This window comes from Schistocerca cancellata, chromosome 1, assembly GCF_023864275.1.
Source record: "Schistocerca cancellata isolate TAMUIC-IGC-003103 chromosome 1, iqSchCanc2.1, whole genome shotgun sequence".
In the NCBI taxonomy this organism is placed as follows: Eukaryota; Metazoa; Arthropoda; class Insecta; order Orthoptera; family Acrididae; genus Schistocerca; species Schistocerca cancellata.
The window spans coordinates 790492031-790512622 of record NC_064626.1 but is presented as its reverse complement, the minus strand read 5'-3'; the positions used below and the strand labels follow the sequence as shown (position 1 = coordinate 790512622).

General features: G+C 37.1%; 1 protein-coding gene across 13 annotated transcripts in view; it reads left to right on the top strand.

Moving 5' to 3' along the window:
- LOC126187542 (putative thiamine transporter SLC35F3) overlaps positions 1-20592 on the top strand; it is a 653727-nt gene that overhangs the window by 398301 nt on the left and 234834 nt on the right. For all 13 annotated transcript variants that reach the window (XM_049928741.1, XM_049928748.1, XM_049928702.1 and 10 more), the window contains exons 5-7: positions 8050-8205; positions 17277-17445; positions 20023-20201. In XM_049928741.1, coding sequence (XP_049784698.1) covers positions 8050-8205; positions 17277-17445; positions 20023-20201 — 504 coding nt within the window. The remainder of the gene's footprint in view (positions 1-8049; positions 8206-17276; positions 17446-20022; positions 20202-20592) is intronic.

The following is a 20592-nucleotide window of genomic DNA, read 5'->3' as shown; positions in this document are numbered from 1 at the left end:
ACGCTTCGTTACAGGATCATTTAGTAATCATGAAAGCATTACAGAGATGATAGATAAAATCCAGTGGAAGACTCTGCAGGAGAGACACTCAGTAGCTCGGTATGGGCTTTTATTGAAGTTTTGAGAACATACCTTCACCGAGGAGTCAAGCAGTATATTGCTCCCTCCTACGTATATCTCGTGAAGAGACCATGAGGATAAAATCAGAGAGATTAGAGCCCACACAGAGGCATACCAACAATCCTTCTTTCCACAAACAATACGAGACTGGAATAGAAGGGAGAACCGATATAGGTACTCAAGGTACCCTCTGCCACATACCGTCAGGTGGCTTGGAGAGTATGGATGTAGATGTACTTGTAATGTTTATTGCTTGAATAACAGTGATTGACCAAAATCATGAAAAAATATTTCTATCCTTTGCTGCACAGTGATGGCACCATAGACTGCTTGAAAGGAGGAAAATATTTCTCAAGTATCGACATACAGGCAGATTACTGACAAATGAAGTTGATTAGGCTGATGGGGAAAAGACTGCCTTCACAATTTGTGACTGGCTCTGTGAGCTTAAAGTTGTGTCATTTGAACTGTGTAACACTCCAGCCATCTTCAAACATATGATTAACAATGTACTTATCTTCCCAGATAACAAGTCTTATTTTTCAAAGACATTTGAAGAATGTCTAAGATGACTGAGAATGGTGTTGAAGTGTTTTGAGACTGCTGGTCTCTGCCTGAACCAAAGAAAGTGCCTCTTCATCACACAAAAAAAATAATCTTGGGGAACCTAGTGAATGGTGATGGAGTCCATATCAGTCCAGACACATTTGAGAATGAGCTCATATTACTGGTCACCCATAAGGGGCTTCTGTACCAATAACAATTGTATAGAGATGACAAATTTTCCTGGAACAAGAAACAAGAAAATATATCTTTCTCTTTAAGGTGATGCTAACATCTTCTTCAGGTCTGTCATTGTGTGGTGAGAATGATGAGATAGAACTCATACTAATGCTAGTGGTTGTGGGACAGGTGCAGTTCTAGTGCAAATTCAGGAATGTGCTGGAAAGATGATAATTTATACTTCCAGAAATGATAAATAGAAAATAACAAACAATTCCTGGTGGTCAGATTTGAACCAGTGGCCAACAGCATACTATCGAGCTGTACTAACTTCTATACCATTCTGATGGTACCAGAACTTGTGAAAATATCATAGTTAAAAGAAGGGCTAAATCAACTGTAAATTTGCGTTGAAACTGATAGGATGCCATTTGGTTCTGTAGCTTTTTTCAGTTTTAGTGACTTCATCTGTTTCTCAATGCAAGTGACACTAATATCTATGTTACTCATCTATACAGTGGTGCAAGAATGAATTCTTGTGTATTCTATGGGTGTCTGTACACTAAGTTTGAAGCCACTCACCGCCTTTATATATGACTAGAATTTCTTAACAGGAATCTACTTTGTTAATTGTTAAAGGCTTTGTGCATTGCTTTTTTGATAGCCAGATGTATTTGATTTAGCATTTTTCTCTATATATCTTGTTTTGCATCTATTGCACAATAGTTTCTGTTTATTTAGAAGTTTCTTTACAGAGACATATAACTTGGAAGGTCTCTCCCATCTTGAACTGTTCTACGAGGTGCATATGTGTGTGTGTGTGTGTGTGTGTGTGTGTGTGTGTGTTTTGTGCATTTATGTCTCCAGTAATTGCTCATCTTTCTTTCAAAACTTCTAACACAGTTCCTTTATGTTCCTAAATCTTGCAAGTTTCTTATTGAGATGTGACACTGCAACCCCTTTCACATGTACATAGATAATACATATAAACTGTACAGAAGATAAAAATCCAGATTTATTGTATGGTCAGTCACATTTTTTTTTTGGGGGGGGGGGGGGGGGGTTGAGACCAGACAGTGAGGTCAGAGGTCTTCGGTTCCATCAGATGAGAAGGAAGGGGAAGGAAGTCGGCCATGCCCTTTCAAAGGAACCATCCCAACATTTGCCTGGAGCGATTTCAGGAAATCACGGAAAACTTAAATCAGGATGGCTGGACGTGGGATTGAACTGTCATCCTCCCAAATGTGAGTCCAATGTGCTAACCACTGTGCCACCTCGTTCGGTGGTCAGTTACATACTTTAACTCTGTGAGACAAGGAAATTTAAAAAAATACTATTGAATGCATTTAGAAATCACTGCTTGGAGCTTTAAACATGCATCATCCTTACAGTCTAGTGATGACTTGTTTCTGAGAGTCAGTGCTGGCTCATGTTCATGTCATCTAAATAAGTAGAGAATGGGAGAAGGCTACAGCCTATGATATTAACCAGATGTTATATGTGATGCAGGATGTTTCCACAGAAGATAGAAAGTGCCATCATTTTCCAGGCATGCATTTAAGATATCTGTATCTTCTCTTGCTCAATTGTGCCCATTTATATTCTGATATGCTAGAATCATGTTATTCAAGGCCATATAGTTACCGGCTTTCAAAAACAATTAATGGTGGCTCTCAACTATGTACCCTCAGACACAGAGTTGAAATATTAAAAGTTTTGGCTGGTTTCATTGTCTAGGGGCTGGGATATGTAGTTGCCTCATTACAAGCCAAATACTGCTGAGTTTACAGTATACAAATCAATATGCACATGAATCGAATGGTCGAAGGTTCCTATCACTTGGCAATTGTTAATTTTGAATGTAACATAGAAATTTATAAATGAAAGATTGCAATTAAATAAAATCTGCAGGTATTATTTTTAATGACTTTAAATGATGAGTACGACATCAGAAGTACCTTTAAGCGTGATGTTTATTACTGCAAACACTTACTGCTGTCGATGGTCCAGCAATTAAATAAAATATAAGTTGAATAACAGGGAAGCAATAGATTCCTACTTCATGTAATTAGTTATTAGCAACAACATAGCTTGCAAGATATTCACTTCTAAATGCATACTATATCTTCACTGCAGAAGCCACGGAAATCTCACAAGTGCACAAGTCTCCCGTGACCACGCTTAAACTGCTCAACACTGTCCAAGTATTTCCTGCAACTGTCCATCACGTCTTCCTGGCCCGCACTCCCCATGTCCTGTGCATGCCCAATCCTCCTGCCCCACTTCCATCCAGTCTCTCCTTTGACTTTGGTAGTTGCTTACCATAGTAACGAGCGCTGTGTTTGGCTAGAACGCTCCCACCATGTCTCCAAGCCAATGCACACTCACAAACATATTGAAACATATATGAAATACTGGATTCACATTTAAATAACTTAAAATTAAATAAGTATTCCTATGATTGGGACATAAACATGCCCTAACACACATTATTAAATACATAAACAGGTTAAATAAACATATATCAAAGGAATAGAAACAAAAGTAGACCAGTAGCCTAATGCTGCTGTGCTTTCTGAAACACAGTAAATATTTGACCAATTTTTTCATGAATAGTGTACATCAGATACAAACAAAGACATAGAAGAATAAATATACACTCCTGGAAATGGAAAAAAGAACACATTGACACCGGTGTGTCAGACCCACCATACTTGCTCCGGACACTGCGAGAGGGCTGTACAAGCAATGATCACACGCACGGCACAGCGGACACACCAGGAACCGCGGTGTTGGCCGTCGAATGGCGCTAGCTGCGCAGCATTTGTGCATCGCCGCCGTCAGTGTCAGTCAGTTTGCCGTGGCATACGGAGCTCCATCACAGTCTTTAACACTGGTAGCATGCCGCGACAGCGTGGACGTGAACCGTATGTGCAGTTGACGGACTTTGAGCGAGGGCGTATAGTGGGCATGCGGGAGGCCGGGTGGACGTACCGCCGAATTGCTCAACACGTGGGGCATGAGGTCTCCACAGTACATCGATGTTGTCGCCAGTGGTCGGCGGAAGGTGCACGTGCCCGTCGACCTGGGACCGGACCGCAGCGACGCACAGATGCACGCCAAGACCGTAGGATCCTACGCAGTGCCGTAGGGGACCGCACCGCCACTTCCCAGCAAATTAGGGACACTGTTGCTCCTGGGGTATCGGCGAGGACCATTCGCAACCGTCTCCATGAAGCTGGGCTACGGTCCCGCACACCGTTAGGCCGTCTTCCGCTCACGCCCCAACATCGTGCAGCCCGCCTCCAGTGGTGTCGCGACAGGCGTGAATGGAGGGACGAATGGAGACGTGTCGTCTTCAGCGATGAGAGTCGCTTCTGCCTTGGTGCCAATGATGGTCGTATGCGTGTTTGGCGCCGTGCAGGTGAGCGCCACAATCAGGACTGCATACGACCGAGGCACACAGGGCCAACACCCGGCATCATGGTGTGGGGAGCGATCTCCTACACTGGCCGTACACCACTGGTGATCGTCGAGGGGACACTGAATAGTGCACGGTACATCCAAACCGTCATCGAACCCATCGTTCTACCATTCCTAGACCGGCAAGGGAACTTGCTGTTCCAACAGGACAATGCACGTCCGCATGTATCCCGTGCCACCCAACGTGCTCTAGAAGGTGTAAGTCAACTACCCTGGCCAGCAAGATCTCCGGATCTGTCCCCCATGGAGCATGTTTGGGACTGGATGAAGCGTCATCTCACGCGGTCTGCACGTCCAGCACGAACGCTGGTCCAACTGAGGTGCCAGGTGGAAATGGCATGGCAAGCCATTCCACAGGACTACATCCAGCATCTCTACGATCGTCTCCATGGGAGAATAGCAGCCTGCATTGCTGCGAAAGGTGGATATACACTGTACTAGTGCCGACATTGTGCATGCTCTGTTGCCTGTGTCTATGTGCCTGTGGTTCTGTCAGTGTGATCATGTGATGTATCTGACCCCAGGAATGTGTCAATAAAGTTTCCCCTTCCTGGGACAATGAATTCACGGTGTTCTTATTTCAATTTCCAGGAGTGTATTTATGAGCATGCTGCTACCTTTTTTTTTTTTTTTTTTTTTTTATTTTCGTGTAACTGTGGAGTACTTATGGCCTGACGCGATCAGTAATAATCAGCCACTTTGGCCTCCAATAATTTGTGTACTATTCAAGTTATATGCCTGTAATTCATGCCAATTTATGTTTACATTAATAGCTTTCTAAAGACATGCCAATCGACAAAATGGATGAACTGTTTAGATTTTGGAAATTCGTTGCTGGGTGTTACTTGTATAATTTACAGTCAGATACTAAACTTTAAACTAATAAAGACATTGAAAATCTAATTACACCATCAGAATCATTGTGCAAATAATGGTGATGTACATGTTTCTTTTTACGGTATCATGATTCCTCAGGATATTATTAATTTCTACATGAACTGTAAAATGTCTGCCATTATGGTTTCACAGAGTCTGCCACCTTTGGCAATCCTGGCATACAAATCTCCTTCATCGACACAAAGTACAGTCCTTGGCACAGCGTCAACATGGAATTCCCAGACATGCAGTGGGCCTGGACCAAATGCTGGGGATCTTGCTCCGGCTGATGTTCAGCACCACATGGTTTCTGATGAGCCCCGGCTTACCAAGCAGCCCGTGGGGCCACGCCAACTCTGAACTTAGAATATTTTCAGGGTGCCACAACTCCCCCTAATGTCATATAGTATTGTAAAATGCACAAACATTACAGAAAACACAGTTGGCACATCAGTGCCAGTCCTAAATCAAAATTATGCATCAGAGATTGAAATGAGATATTGCAAGAGCAAAGAGTAGACAAAAATAGAGCAGACACAAATTCACCATGTTGAACACCACAGAGCAAAGATTAATAACCTTTCCTTGATGAAGAGCAAAAATATGACATAAAATGTTTTCAAGAATTGTCAAATGGAAGCCCTCGTCTAAGTTAAACAGCTTCTCTACCAGTTGTATTTCCACTTTTTCTTCCACAAAATAAACCTGATAAGACAAGGCTGTGGCCAGTGTCTTAACCAGGAGAAATGTGGAAGGGAATTAATGTTAATGGCATAAAAATAAACACTTTGATATTTGCTGATGACATTGTACATCTGTCAGGGATGGGAAAGGAGTAGGTCAATAAAACAGAATGAATAGTGTCTTGAACAGAAGTTGTAAGATAAACAAAGGTAATGGAATGTTGCCATACTGAAGCAGATAATGCCGAGGAAACATAATTGGTAAATGACGTACTAAAAGTGGTAGATGATTTTGTCATTTTACCACCAAATTACTGACAATGAGTTAAGTAGATAGGATATATGTCCACGTGAATTAAAGCAGCAAATACAATTACAATACAGTTGGTGTCAGATTTATTGTGGCCAAGAATCATGGCTTTCTATTGTATAGATAAATAAAAAATGAATCTAATCCTGTATAATTTCTGTACTGTTTGATAAAATGCAATCAATTTCATCTTTAATTCTGCTTTGTCCTTGTCAAGACCATTTCCTGTTTATTTTCTCCTGATAGCATGCAAGGCAATAACATTGTTTTCTCTTCAATTTTTACTGTTGTATGACCTCTGCTGTTTCTGGTATCATATCCATTCAACAACATGTATTAGATTTTGTCCTGCTTTTACTTTAAATTCCCACATTATCAACTTGTAATTGGATTTGCTCCATCATCGGTTTCTGTTATTCTTTGTACGATTCTTCTATGTCCTTGTCAAAAATGTGAACATGTTGTTAGGTAAATTTATATGTTTGGAGTTGAATATCTTTTGTTTATTGTTACAATTCTTGCTTTACTAGCTGAGATTCATTTAATATCAGTAATATTAGTATTCATTTTCTGTTTTACAATAAAATTTATCCCTGAATTACCTTTCTGTTCTGTTCCTCTGTATGAAACGTATATCTTGATTGAAATTGTATTTTATCTTTATTCTGTATGGCAAACCTCTGGTAATACTATATCTCATTTGATGTCCATTTACCCCATTCCAACAACCTGTCTTCAAATCTTTAAGTTTTGCGATCTGTTGTACCTGAATAAAACGGTTAGGTTTCTAAGGTTGAAATGAGTGTCTATTCAGCCCAGTTTTGTGTGGTAAGGTGCAAGCATAGATGTATCTGGATATGCTGAAGGCCTAAACTCATTGCCTGAGTTTCCTCAATGAACTGTCACCTGGAATAGAATACCAATGTACGAGGATACCACACACATGGTAGGATACTTTCAACAGCCCTCCCCTTAGCACACTACCCAGCCACAGTTTAGAAAGACTTATGAACAGTGCTAAACCTCAGTAAAGCAACGTTCACAGTAGCCTCATTCTAGCCCTCACAGCTTCTAAGTCTCAAATTCCAACCAATGGATATTCATTCAATATTAGCAAATATTTATATGGTGTGTGAAATGTAATTTTCAAATATGAAACTGAATTTGTCCACAGTTTGGAATTAAATCCCTCCTATTTTTATATAAATTGACTAGTATTCTCATCTGTTATAGTAATTATTGTTTTTACTTGGTGTCAGGAATTAATCAGTGGTATTTCTTTCTTTTATTCTGAACAAATTCAGTTGCTAACTAAGTTAAGAGTCTCCATTTCAGCTTTTATCTCCACACTAATTTTTCATAAGAGACAACTTTTACTTGTATCTGCTTTTGCACCTGTGTGATTCAGAATGTCATTGTCTACAAAGTTAATTGAAACACAGTGTAGAAATTCTCATTAGAGTAAGTAGTTTATCTGCCCTTGTGATAGAATTTAGTAAGTGATTAAGAGCAAAATAGATTTTCTTTGCTTCTGTCTCCTGAAATACAAGAGGACAGTTTTGTGTGACAATCTGGTATGAATTATTTTCATTTTTTCTTTTCTTATATTTATCATATTTGTCACTGAACCGTTGCAGAGACAAGCTTCCAAATGATATGCATATCCTTTTTTTATGCTTAACAGAAACATGAGGGTGCAAACAGCAAGAAGTTTACAATTGTTTCACATGCATTACCATACATTTTTTGTATCATTGGATCTGGGTAAAAAGAATTAACTTATTACATATACGAATAATTGAAATTCTTCTTGCAGTTTTAACAAAGTAATGAAATATTTCCTCTATCCATCAGATATACTGTGGTGTTTGTGTGACCGTGTGCGTCACTGCATCATGGGTTGGAGCAACACACTGTATCAAATATTTGTTCCTGGGGCAGCCACCACCACCATTTGGATATGGCCCACCCAACATTTCAGCAGTGCAGCAGCTTGTTGCTCCACATCAGGTGTGTGAAGTTATGTGCTGTCAATCGTCTTTTTATTATTTTAAAGTGCATTTTCTTAGATAGGATCCATTTCATTTACTTCTGCAGTGATTCATCAGTTTGCCATATTTGTCTAAAATTGTTGGGAAAATAAATTTTGATTCTAGAGTATTTAGCTACTGATTGCCACATGTAAATCAGAGTTGAAGTAATTTTCCCAATATTGGCACAGCTACTTCTGTTGAAAAACCTGACATAAAGTAGGATATTTAACAGTGGATTCCTCAGTTTACACGGTTCAAGCAAGTTTCTTGTTGTTCCCAGAGGTTTCTGCAGCTTGTGCTCTATAAGATATGTGGCTGTGATGCCAAATTACATGAGTAATAGGATGCAGACTCTCACTACTACAGTTCATGGATTCCTCACATTTTTCATCTAATTAGTTCAGAAATTTCATAGTAAAAAATCTTGCATTTATTCCACAGCTTTTGCAATGTTGGCTGTGTCAACATAAAATGTTGAACAGAAATTGTAGAGAAGGTGACAGTCAATGTGGATTCTGACCAACATGACTTTCTCTGTCACAGGCTGGTGGAAGATGTTTTATATGTAGTGGGAGTGTAGTTATATTGAGAACTGATTTAAATATGAATGGACTAGCAAGACCAAAAAGGACTTATTGTAAAGTAGGAGTTATGGAAGCAGATTGCTGGAACTGGTACAGATATGTTTGTGGGATCACTACCTGGTAAATAGTATTTTGAAAACAAGTTTATAATTCAGTATTTTTGCGTGCCATTTAACCTCTTTGGGGGACAAGATTCCTAAGAAAGTTATGTAATAATGATTGATTATGCAGGCAAAAGGTTGAGCCTCTGTCTCATTTCTACAACTGAGGGTGATGTCAGACACACTTTTGAGAAACCTTCACACCCTTGTGTGGAGGTAGTATCTTTCTTTGAACATTAGAAAAGCCTGAGGTGAAGTATGAGTATATCATTCCAGAGGTTACAGAACATCTCAGGAAAAATGCATGATCATACATGTTTGTGGCAGATGTAACACCTCTTATTCTGCCTTGCATATGTAGCACAGAATATTTCTGGTGTGAAGCTGTTTATACTTTCTACCAGCAGCATATAATCTATGCTATATCCACTCTATTCTAATGAGTTCCAGTATTGTTACCGGATTATTTTTTTGGATAAATTCTTTCAAAAAACAGAGCTGCAGAGTACATTAAATTAAGTTGATTCAGGTGATAGCAACAGAAAATACTGAAGTTTTGACAAATTCATGGATTAAAATGAAATTACTTATTTAGTATCTTCTGCTTCCATCCAAACATAAGAAGCCTTATCAAAAAAGGATGAATTTATAACCAGTAAAATGATAGAATAAGTGGAGATCAGCAGATTTACTGTCTCTCAGGGAGCAAGATTACTAAGCTAATTACTTAAATATAAGTGATAGTATAGGCAATAGTTTGGACCTCTGAGTCCATGCAAAAGGGTATAATGTCTGAGACATAAAATTCTAGTTGAAGAAACTTGAATGTTATGGCACTAATAGCATCCTGCTTCATAGACAAAAATATACTTGCACAGCATAAAAATGGACAAACTGTGCCATGTAAATTAAACTAAAAGTGGATTAGGGGAGTATAAAATGTGGATTCTCACCATGTTCAGTGCAGTTTCTTCTCCAGTTCCTAACCTATGAAGGACTATTCAAAAACTGTAATGTTTGGTGATGACACAAGCATACTGCAGTTAACAGAAATGGATCACATTAATAGTCATGTACTAAATAAAACAGTAAATGTGAAATTCCATAATGTCCTTCTGGATAACAAGATAAACTTGAGTCAGCACACAAATAATCTAATCAGTTATTTCAGATGGCTTGCTTGCTTTGCACTTAAAAGTATGTCACTTTGTTGCAAATTATCTTCAGGAGCAATGCAGCTAAAATAAAGATTGCACTCATTCAGGAAAAGTGCATGGTAGATGTACTGTATCAAGAAGACTACTGCACATCTTACAAAGATCACTTCAAAGATATGGAAACTCTCACACTCACTTCCCAGTTAATTTACTATAGAATGGTATTTGTTACCAGTATAAAAAACCAGTTTCAGTTAAATTGTTTTGTTGTTGTTGTGGTGGTCTCCTGACTGAAGACTGACTGAAATGTCACTCCATGTTACTCTACCTTGGGCAAACTTCTTCATCTCTGCATAACTACTGCAGCACCCATTTGAGTCTGATTGCTGTTTTCAAGCCTTGCTCTTCTTCTACACTTTTTTACCCTTCATACTTCTCTTCATTATCAGACTGACTATTCCCTGCTGTCTCAGGATGTTTCCCAGCTGATCCCTTCTTTTAGCCAAATTGTGCTACAAATTCCTTTTTTCCCCAGTTTGATTCAGTACCTCTTCATTACCTACTTGATACACATGTATAATATTCAACTTTCTTCTGCAGTACCACATTTCAAAAGCTTCTAACCTTTTCTTGTTTGAATTGTCTAACATAACTATCTGATTGAGAATGAATTTTTCTGTGATTACACACTTGTATAAAACATTCTTGGACTTCTTTCCATTTCATTTCAGAATAAATCCTCAAGCTTTTGATGATTACCCCCATCATCTTAGCAACTGTCTGTTATGGCTGCCATTGTGGTGCCTGACACTGATCAGCCAGAACATTATTACCACCTACCTAGCAGCTGGTATGTCCATGTTTGCCATGGATAACAGTGGTGACACATTAAGGCATGGAATCAATGAGGCCTTGGTAGGTTGCTGGAGGGAGTTGACACCACATCTGCACACACAAGTCACCTAATTCCCATAAATTCTGGGGAGGTGGTGGTCAATGAGCTTTGATGACACCTTCACTCACATCCCAGATGTTTTTGATTGGTTTCAGATCTGATGAGTTGGGGGGTCAGCACATTAGCTGAACCTTGCCACTGTGTTCCTTGAATCACTCCATCACATTCCTGGTCTTGTGACATGGTGCATTATCTTGTTTAAAAATGCTACAGCCATAGGGAAACATGATTGTTACGAAGGGGTGCCCGTGGTCTGCAACCAGTGTATGATAATTCTTGGCCATCATGGTGCCTTCTGTAAGCTCTACTGGACCCACAGATGCACATGTAAATGTGCCCCAGAGCATAATGGAGCAGCTGCCAGCTTCTCTCCGCCCATGTGCCCATTTCAGTCATAGTTGCTGATATGGTGTTAAATGGCACATGTGTGGGTTGTCAGCTGTGGAGGCCCATTGTTGGGAGAGTTTGGTGCACTGTGTGAGACACACTTAAGGTTGATGTTAGTTCCACCACAGTTCACCACCTGTGCTGCTTTACCAGTCTGCACAGCCTACATCAGAAATCTGTAATGAGGGGTGGCTGCCCAACCCCATGATGTCTGGACTTAGTTCACCTTGGTTTCACCATGTGTTGAAGACACTCACCATGGCACTCTGCAAACACCCGTCAACTTGTGCAGTTTCCAAACTGCTTGTGCCAAGCCTCTGGGCCATCACAATCTGCAGTCAGTTGGACTCAGATAGATCATACACTTTCCCCATTCTATGCAAGGACAGCACGTTCACTGTAACTACATGCCCTGTGCATGTGTCTGACTAGCGGTCATTCCTCACTAGGGAATGCTGCTATTGCTGGGATGGGTTTATCTTGATAGTAGGTCAGTGGTCATAATGTTTTGGCTGATTAGTGTATATCCTGTTGTTTCAATAGAAAAGTATCGGAAATTTGCAAAAATATAGCTTATTGTATCACTTTATTGTTGCATTAACCCAAAACATATCACCACATGCTATTAGATAATTGGTTATCTTTAGAACAAAAATGACATTACCACTTATCCTCCATGGAGAATAAAAAAGTCCAGGCTTCTTGATCATAAATAATAACTTGAAATTAATTGTGTATATTCTTCCAATTTAGTTATTTCTGATGCAGGAGATAAATTCACAATTTTTCACAACCATTGATTCCATTTTTCTGATTAATCCAAGTCCAATCTTTGATTGAATGAATACCTTAGCCATAACTGTACTGACAAAAACTAGCTGATTTTCCTTGCACCAGCCCTTATAGAAAAACATAACAAGCCATGATGCCAAATTCATTATTAAAACAGTTATTTTTGTAAAGTTACAACGAAAATAGAAAATTGTTAAGGCTTTCGTAGCCACTTGTTGACAAACTGCCTATTGGCTTCTGTCTTGGGGATGACATTCATCTAATGATATTACTGACGTTTTGCCTACACGAGTGGCTGGCATTGTCAAAGCTTCACCCCCCAATGCCGGCAGTGGTTGGTGAAGCTTTGACAATGCCAGCCATTCATGATGGTGAAACGTCAGTAATATCATTAGATGAACATCGGCCGAAGAACCCGAGACAGAAGCCAATAGGCAGTTTACAATGAAAACTTACATGACATGAAAGTCTTTTGGATATGGTATTACATTATATTATAAAATGCTATATACACTGATGGGAAAAAATAGCAGTGCCAAAAAGGAGTTGTACAATATAAATAAAAGTTGGTAGGTGTATTTCTACACCTGAAAGATGATGTCTGTTCAAATTTCAAGCCAGCCACATAAGAGTGGTGCAAATAGCGCTACTGTGAGGGTACAAATCAGGTTTGCTTTAAGTACACTCTGCATGAGCATCAGTTACCTATGAGACTGGATGTAGTGAGTTGAGGTTAGTCGTACATAATTTTAAGGTGACAAAGAGCCATTATCAACACCTCACTGAATTTGAATAAGATCCTGAAATAGGGCTACTGCCTCATTGCCAGTGATGGTCATGTGTTGGTTAAAAGGGGACCAGTTGAAAGCCTGCAACTAACAACCTGTCTGCACACTAGACATACTGTACTTACAGCGGGAGAGATGTTCTGGGGTGCAATTCAATGTGACGGTGGGAGCACTCTCTTGATTATCTCATGCACCCTGAATACAAATTTGTATGTCAATGTTGATGATTCAATATGTAATGTCCACTCATGAACAGCATTCCTGGAGGTGTTTTCAGACAGGATAACACTCACCCACATGCTGCTGTTATAACCCAACATGCTCTACAGCATGTCAATGTGTTACCTTGGCCTGCTCTCTCACCATATGTCTCACCAATCGAGAACATATGGGACAACTGCAGCGTCATCCACAAATGGCATTAACCATCCCTGTATTCACTGACCAAATGCAACAGGCATGGAACTTCATCCCATAATTTGATTTCCAGCATCTGTGCAACACAACACATGCATGAAACTTCCTGGCACATTAAAACTGCTTGCTGGACCGAGACTCGAACTCGGGACCTTTGTCTTTCATGGGCAAGTGCTCTACTGACTGAGCTAACCAAGCACAACTCACGACCCATCCTCACAGCTTCAGTTCTGCCAGTACCTCGTCTCCTACCTTTCCAACTTCACAGAAGTTCAAGTCTCAGTCCGGCACACAGTTTTAATCTGCCAGGAAGTCTCACATCAGTGCACACCCCACTGCAGAGTGAAAATCTAATTCTGGAAACAACACATACATGTCTGCAAGCTTGCATTCAACATTCTGGCAGTTACACTGGTTATTAATGTATCAGCATTTCACATTTACAATATCTTGTCTTGTGCTTACATTAATTTGCACTCTGATAATGTTAATCACTTAAATATTTTACCTAGACAAATGTATTTTCAAAATTTCAGTATTTTATATTAATTATTTTTTGGTGTTGTGATTTTTGATTTCTGTCAGTGAAATACAACATGGAACCAAACCCAGAAAACTTGTACATTAATTGACTGTGGCCATGGAAACCTACACAATTATAAAAATTAGTTACCTATTCACAGAAACTTAAGTGTGACTATGTTTTACAATAATGAGGAAAATGATTGATACATTTCACGTTCATAAAAATATTCATTTTTCACACAAATTTTTTTAAAAAATGTTGATTCTAAACAGTTAGTTCTAAAAAACTTTATTTTTCCTACTATTTATCACAATTATTTCAATTAATAACATGTGTTCTCACTCAAGAATTACATTTTTTAGTTCAGAAAGTTACTACTTGCTTTATGTCGTGCACTTCAAAACAGTCTTGACAATTCTATGCTCTATTCTGCAATTCTTAAAAAAACTGCATTATTATTCCTCTAGATTTGACAATTTTGGTATAACTCATTATAAACTTGGGAATATGTTATAGCACATTATTAAAATTTGCAGTTTTGTTGATGACATGATGTGTTCAGTGACAGTTGGTATGTAATCTCCAATTTATTCTTCCATACTACAATGAATAATGAATAAAAAAATTTCAATTGTAGTCATAAAAAAGTACAATACTTGATACCATGAGTTGAGTCATACATTAAATGCTGTGCAACTAGTAATACATTAAAAATTACTTATCACATACTCCAATAGACATTCAAGGTTGTTACATTGCAGCTGCTAATCATCCACATTCACTTCCTTTCCTTCAAGGCCCAACTCAAGACAAATACCTTTGTAAAAGACTTCCTAACACTTACATTTATATTTAATGATAAGAAACTCTCTTTTTTGGAAATTCTTTCCTTGCATTTTATATCCTCTCTGTTTTGGGCATCATCAGTTATTTTGCTGCCCAAACAGCAAAACTCATCTATAACTCTTAGTGTCTCATTTTGTAATCTAATTCCCTTAGCATAATCTGATGTAACTCAGCTACATTCCATAACCCTTGTTTTACTTTTGCTGATTTTCATCTATCCATTCCAATCAACTGCTCTTCCATGTCCTTTGTCATCTCTGATAGAATTACAATGTCACTGGCAGACTTCAGAGTTTTTATTCCTTCTCCTTGAACTTTAATTTTTTTTCCAAATGTCTCCTTTGTTTCCTTCACAGCTTGCTCAGTGTATAGATTCAATAACATCAGGAATAAATCTGAGAGGATACAAGATTTATTGCTGTTTTATTAATACAAATTTCAATAAAAATCATTTGGTTAATAGGAAAACCCTGTATAGATTGATTTATAAATGAAGAAGCATCCATCATTGTGCATTTGAGAAAGGTGAGTAGGAAGGTAATTCTGAAGACTAGAAATATCTTCATTGGCTATGAAGATTTATTATGGAGCCTATTCTACTGTGGTTGCTCTGTTTATTTGCCTGAGGTATTGCTTGTGAGCTCCTGGCAGTGACAAGAACTGTAGCTTTACACTTGACATCATTGCAAGTACAGCAACGAGATTTATGTGCAGTTTGTGGCTCCAGGGAACATAAAAAACTCAGACATGGTATTTTGCAATATTGTCAATATATTCTGAATCTTTTTGAAATAATATTTTGATCAGTTGGTTGAATATCAGGGTGTGAACTTAATATCAGCGTCACATGAAGACACATGGTAATGACTGACCTCTTGTCTGATGTATAACGGATGCAAAATAAATTCTGCTTGTAATTCCAAATTGTCGGAATGCTGGTTTGGTAGATGTTGACACTGAACCAAGATTTAAGATGATTTCATTTACTCAGGAGTTTGATGACTGCTACAAAGCAGATTTGTAATTTATTTGTAACACACGTATTGATTGAAAACTTACAGCCCACAACCCTGTTGCACACCATTCTAAACCACGGTTTCCCTTTTGTGACCTTCGACTCTGTTGACTACAGTCTGGTTTCTGTACAAGTTCTAAATAACCTTTCACTCTGTATTTTATCCCTGCTATTTTCAAAATTTTGAAGAATGTAGGCCACTCAATATTGTCAAAAGTTTTCCCTAAATCTGCAAATCCTAAAATTTAGTGTTGTCATTCTTTGATCTATCATTTAGGATAATTCATAGGGTCAGTATTGCCTTGAGTGATCCCACATTCCTCAAGAATCCAAACTAATCTTACCATGGTCAGCCTCTACATTTTTCCACTCTTCTGCAAATAATTTGTATCATTATTTTGTATCCATAAAGTGTTAGACTGCTTCACTTCATTAATGTATAACTTCTTTCACATCATTGAATTGACTAATGTATGAATGGAAGTAACTTTTAACAGTGCTGATTTGTTTTCATTAGTTAACCTTATCGTCATTAATTAGTTTCAAAATACTTGAAGCACCCTAATATTTAATTTTGGACTTCCACTTCCCATTATGATTCTTGTCTAGTGTCACCTTTCTATATTTTTTCTGGTCTTGCTTCCCCATGTCTTCCACTTTCTCCCTTCACTACTTACTGAGCAACTGCATTATCAATGGGGAGCTGCAGGCTTCAGATCTTCATTTATCTTTTCATAGATATTCCATGGCTTTTATTATTTTATTTTAGTCTAAAGTATAAAAGACTCCTTCCATAAGGGGACATTCCAGTGAACATGCTGTCAAAAGAAGCCAAACTACATCTATCCATTAAATTCCTAGAGAACCACCCAACTAAGAATTTTATGAAGTGAATCCCTGAAGTAACAGTAAATCTGAATCTAAACTGGAATATTCTCAAATAGAATTCAGCATTTATCAGTTGTATCATGTCACAGAATATCAATAGAATTTTAATAATAATCTGAGCTACTCTTTTACAGACATATAGTAATTCATCAGTCAAACCTATCTCATTTTTAGTGATGTAGCAGCCTTTCTTCAAGGCTGCTGCTTTTTTACTAATTAAGATGTTTATTTAAAACCAATGTAGGAAAGGGTAAGCCCTTTTATGAATAATGGTCATACCAAGGTTTAAAGTAGTTGGCTGTTAATATGACAAGCAAGAATCATATAAAAACAGCTAATTTCTGATTTTGTGGCCCTTTACTTTCTCCAGATTAGTTAAGATTTTCCTTCATAATAAGATAAATGTTTGTGAAAGAGAACATAGACTTAAAGCTTACAGGTAAAACAAGATTTTTTAAAAAAAATATGGACACATATGATGTTTTATATTCATATGTCAATAAATATCACCATCAAGACTATAGAAATAGTTATAACAAAGAAATAACATTTTTCTTGTTTGTTGAAGACTTTTTTTTCCAATTTTTTTCAGATAATTCCCTATGATGCTCCATTTTTTACAACATGGTTCTGTACTAACTGGACAGTTCTATTTTTTCCATTATATTTTGTATGCAGAGTTTCAGCAATGAAATGTAAATCTGCTGGCAGTATTTTACAAGAAAGTGTCAGAAATTTTAGGGACAAGGGCTTTACAGCAGGTAAGCACAAACCAATTTAGGGAAGTAACATTCATTGCATAATTGTGCTTGCTATATCTTTGCATAGTTTTAGTTGCTATATGTTGTACTTCACTGGAGCAAAAAATATGCACAGTGATACAGACTATTACAAAATATAATAAATCACCTGTATAATTTGTCATTATGAGTACAGCTTATAAGAGAAAGAAAGGGTACCTTATAATTTATACACTGTTAATGTTTTACATGTAAGTGAAATTAAATTATGGCTTACACTCTCACACACATTCTACTATCCTCAAATAACACTTATATAAAATTTTGAGTGTGTGAAGCAGGGCCACTTAGAAATCGTAAATGAAGGATATGTGATAAATATAAAAACGTATTAATAGTTTATTTAAGAAAGAAAGCTTGTCAAACCAGATCTATGTCTTCAAGGTGTGACTGATTAATGTATTTGATTATTCATAAAAATCCTAATATTCTACAGTAAGATCTGAGAGTTACAAAGTATCATCATCATTCCAGCAGGCCGAGTAGGATTTTTGTAATGATTTTCCTTTGTATATTTTATTTTACATGCAGTTCTTGTCCTAAAATTATGCCCATAACAACGAAGCTCCATAATATCAAACACACATATGTCCAATTACAGTTGATATGGTCATTCTCATCTCACATAGTGTTCTCCTCCCTGACTCCATTGATTTCATAACTTTTCATAATCCAGTTACTTCTCCATCAAAATCTGTCACAGCATTGTGGTCAATTCACATTTATCAGAAAAAGCTGCTTTATGGCCATTTAAATTTGTAGAATTCCTCTGTTCGTTGCCACAGTCACTTCTCATGATGTATAGGATGTTTAAAAATAGTTTCCCAAACTATTTTGGGAGAGAGTATCGATCAAAACTAAAAAACAGTCCTAAGAACTTATATCTGGAAACAAATACTTGTTGGAATAGGGGCCCATTTTAATTTGTCAGAAATGATCAGCACTCAGCTGTGTGAGCTGTCTTCTCTTTTCTTACTAGTTTTATTTGCATCTGCACTGAGCCATTTAGAATAGAATAGAATAGTTTGTTTTCCATACAATTGGCATCGTCAGTGTGTTCAATACTTTTTTTTTAAATTACAGTAATTATTATTGTACATAATTTTGCCTGTGCAGGGCAAGCAGATATGCATGCTAAAGTAATATTGATAAGACAACAATTACTCATTCACAATAGTAATAATAATAATAATAATAATAATACATCATAACAGTTAAATATACAATAGTATCAAGATATATTTATGGTACATCTTACGTATCCTTTTAAAAAGTCTTTGTTGGTATATTGCTGTCACAAACGTATAGGTATAATTCATATGGCAGTTTTTTGTTTCATGTAGCATATTTCTTTTGTGTCACTGTTTAGAAACTCATCAAGTGAGTAATATGGCATACATTTGAGCCACACTTCTATTGTTTGCTTAAAGTTATTCATTGCTAGTCCATTCACACCCTTTGAGAGTTTGTTATAAAATTTCAAGCTAAGGTGTTTATGGCTCTTTTGTGTTATGGTATGGTAGGTCTATGTTAATATTATTTTGATTATTATAAACATGCACATTGTGCATATTTTTAATGATGGTTTTCTAAACTTTTAGTATTCAACACATATGGTTTGAGTTACCCCAAAATACAATTCCATATCTTATTACTCACCCAAAGTAGCTGTGATATACTACTTTTCTTATGCCTATAATGATAGCATTGTACAATATTCTCATTGCAAATGCTAGGCTGTTTAATTTGTTTGCAAGGTATTGTATATGTGATCCCCATGATAGATTTTTATCTAGTTGCATTCCTAGGAATTTCACACAGCTAGCTTTCTGCAAATCCTGGTTTCTGTGACTGACCTGAATATCATTTAATTTTGCTTGTTTTGTTTTAAACTGAATTAAGTGAGTCTTTTCCATATTTAATTTTAACCCATTTAAATCAAATCAGGCACCTAATCTTTCTAAAGTATTTAATACAGTTTGTGGAATTTGATCAGTACTGTTACTTTCAATGATTAAAGATGTGTCATCTGCAAATAAAACTGAGTGACACTCAATATTAAGAGGCAGATCATTTATGTAAAACAAAAACCGAATGGGACCTAAGACAGAACCCTGGGGTACTCCATGTGATACATGTATGAGTATCTACTGTTGATAAAGCAGTTGCAGACTCATAACCACATAGTTTATTCAGACATTTTAGAAAATAACACAAAAAAATCAAACTTTGTACAGGTTCTTGAGTTTTCTGGTATTATTCCTTGCAAAGATGAGTTGAAGGGTGATTTATTTTCAAAAATACTCCAAATTTATTATGTGCTACATCTTTGACATAAGTATAGTAATAATAATATAGAAAATAAACACTAGATCAGTTATTTTCTTTTTAATGGTTGTGATGACTGTCAGTTTTAGACATTTTGTTACTTATCTTAACTAATACAATATGTCATGTTTTTATCTGCAGTATTTTTGTGCAGAAATTTTGTATACAAAATTTTTTTCAAGATCAATACAACCACTGTTGACTGTGCAGCTAGGTTCCTGACACGATGCAGTTTCTTCTGTCTCCTGTGGGTAGCAACAAATTATATGTACATTCATTCACTACGCATCCTTCTGGCAACTGATGTGATGGCCTTATTTGCCACTAATGTTTCCTGTGTGTACCTGCTATCATGGGTTATACTACATGAGCAGTTTGTTGGTGTCAGGGTAAGTTTGAAAGAGATGATTTTATAAAATTAGATACATGAAAATATATACCTAAACTATTTTATACAGGATGCTTCTAAACTACAATGGCTATTCAATAAAGAATTATCAAAATATTTATGGTCATAATTTCTTGTGCTAGAATTTAATCTTATGATTCTGTTAGTTTAAAGCATGAAAAACATACTGTACTAGTTTCATTGTTGGCACTCTTGGCTTCCACTTGTGAAAGGTAGGAAAGCTGAGACATGTTCAGTATTGCCTTCTGCAGTTTCTTTCAAAGATAATCACTGCTGATGAAATGTAGCTACATCAGTTTTGATTCTGGAAGCAAACAGCAAATCTCAGAGGGGAAACACCTTAATTATCAACCTCAAAATAGCGGAGAAAG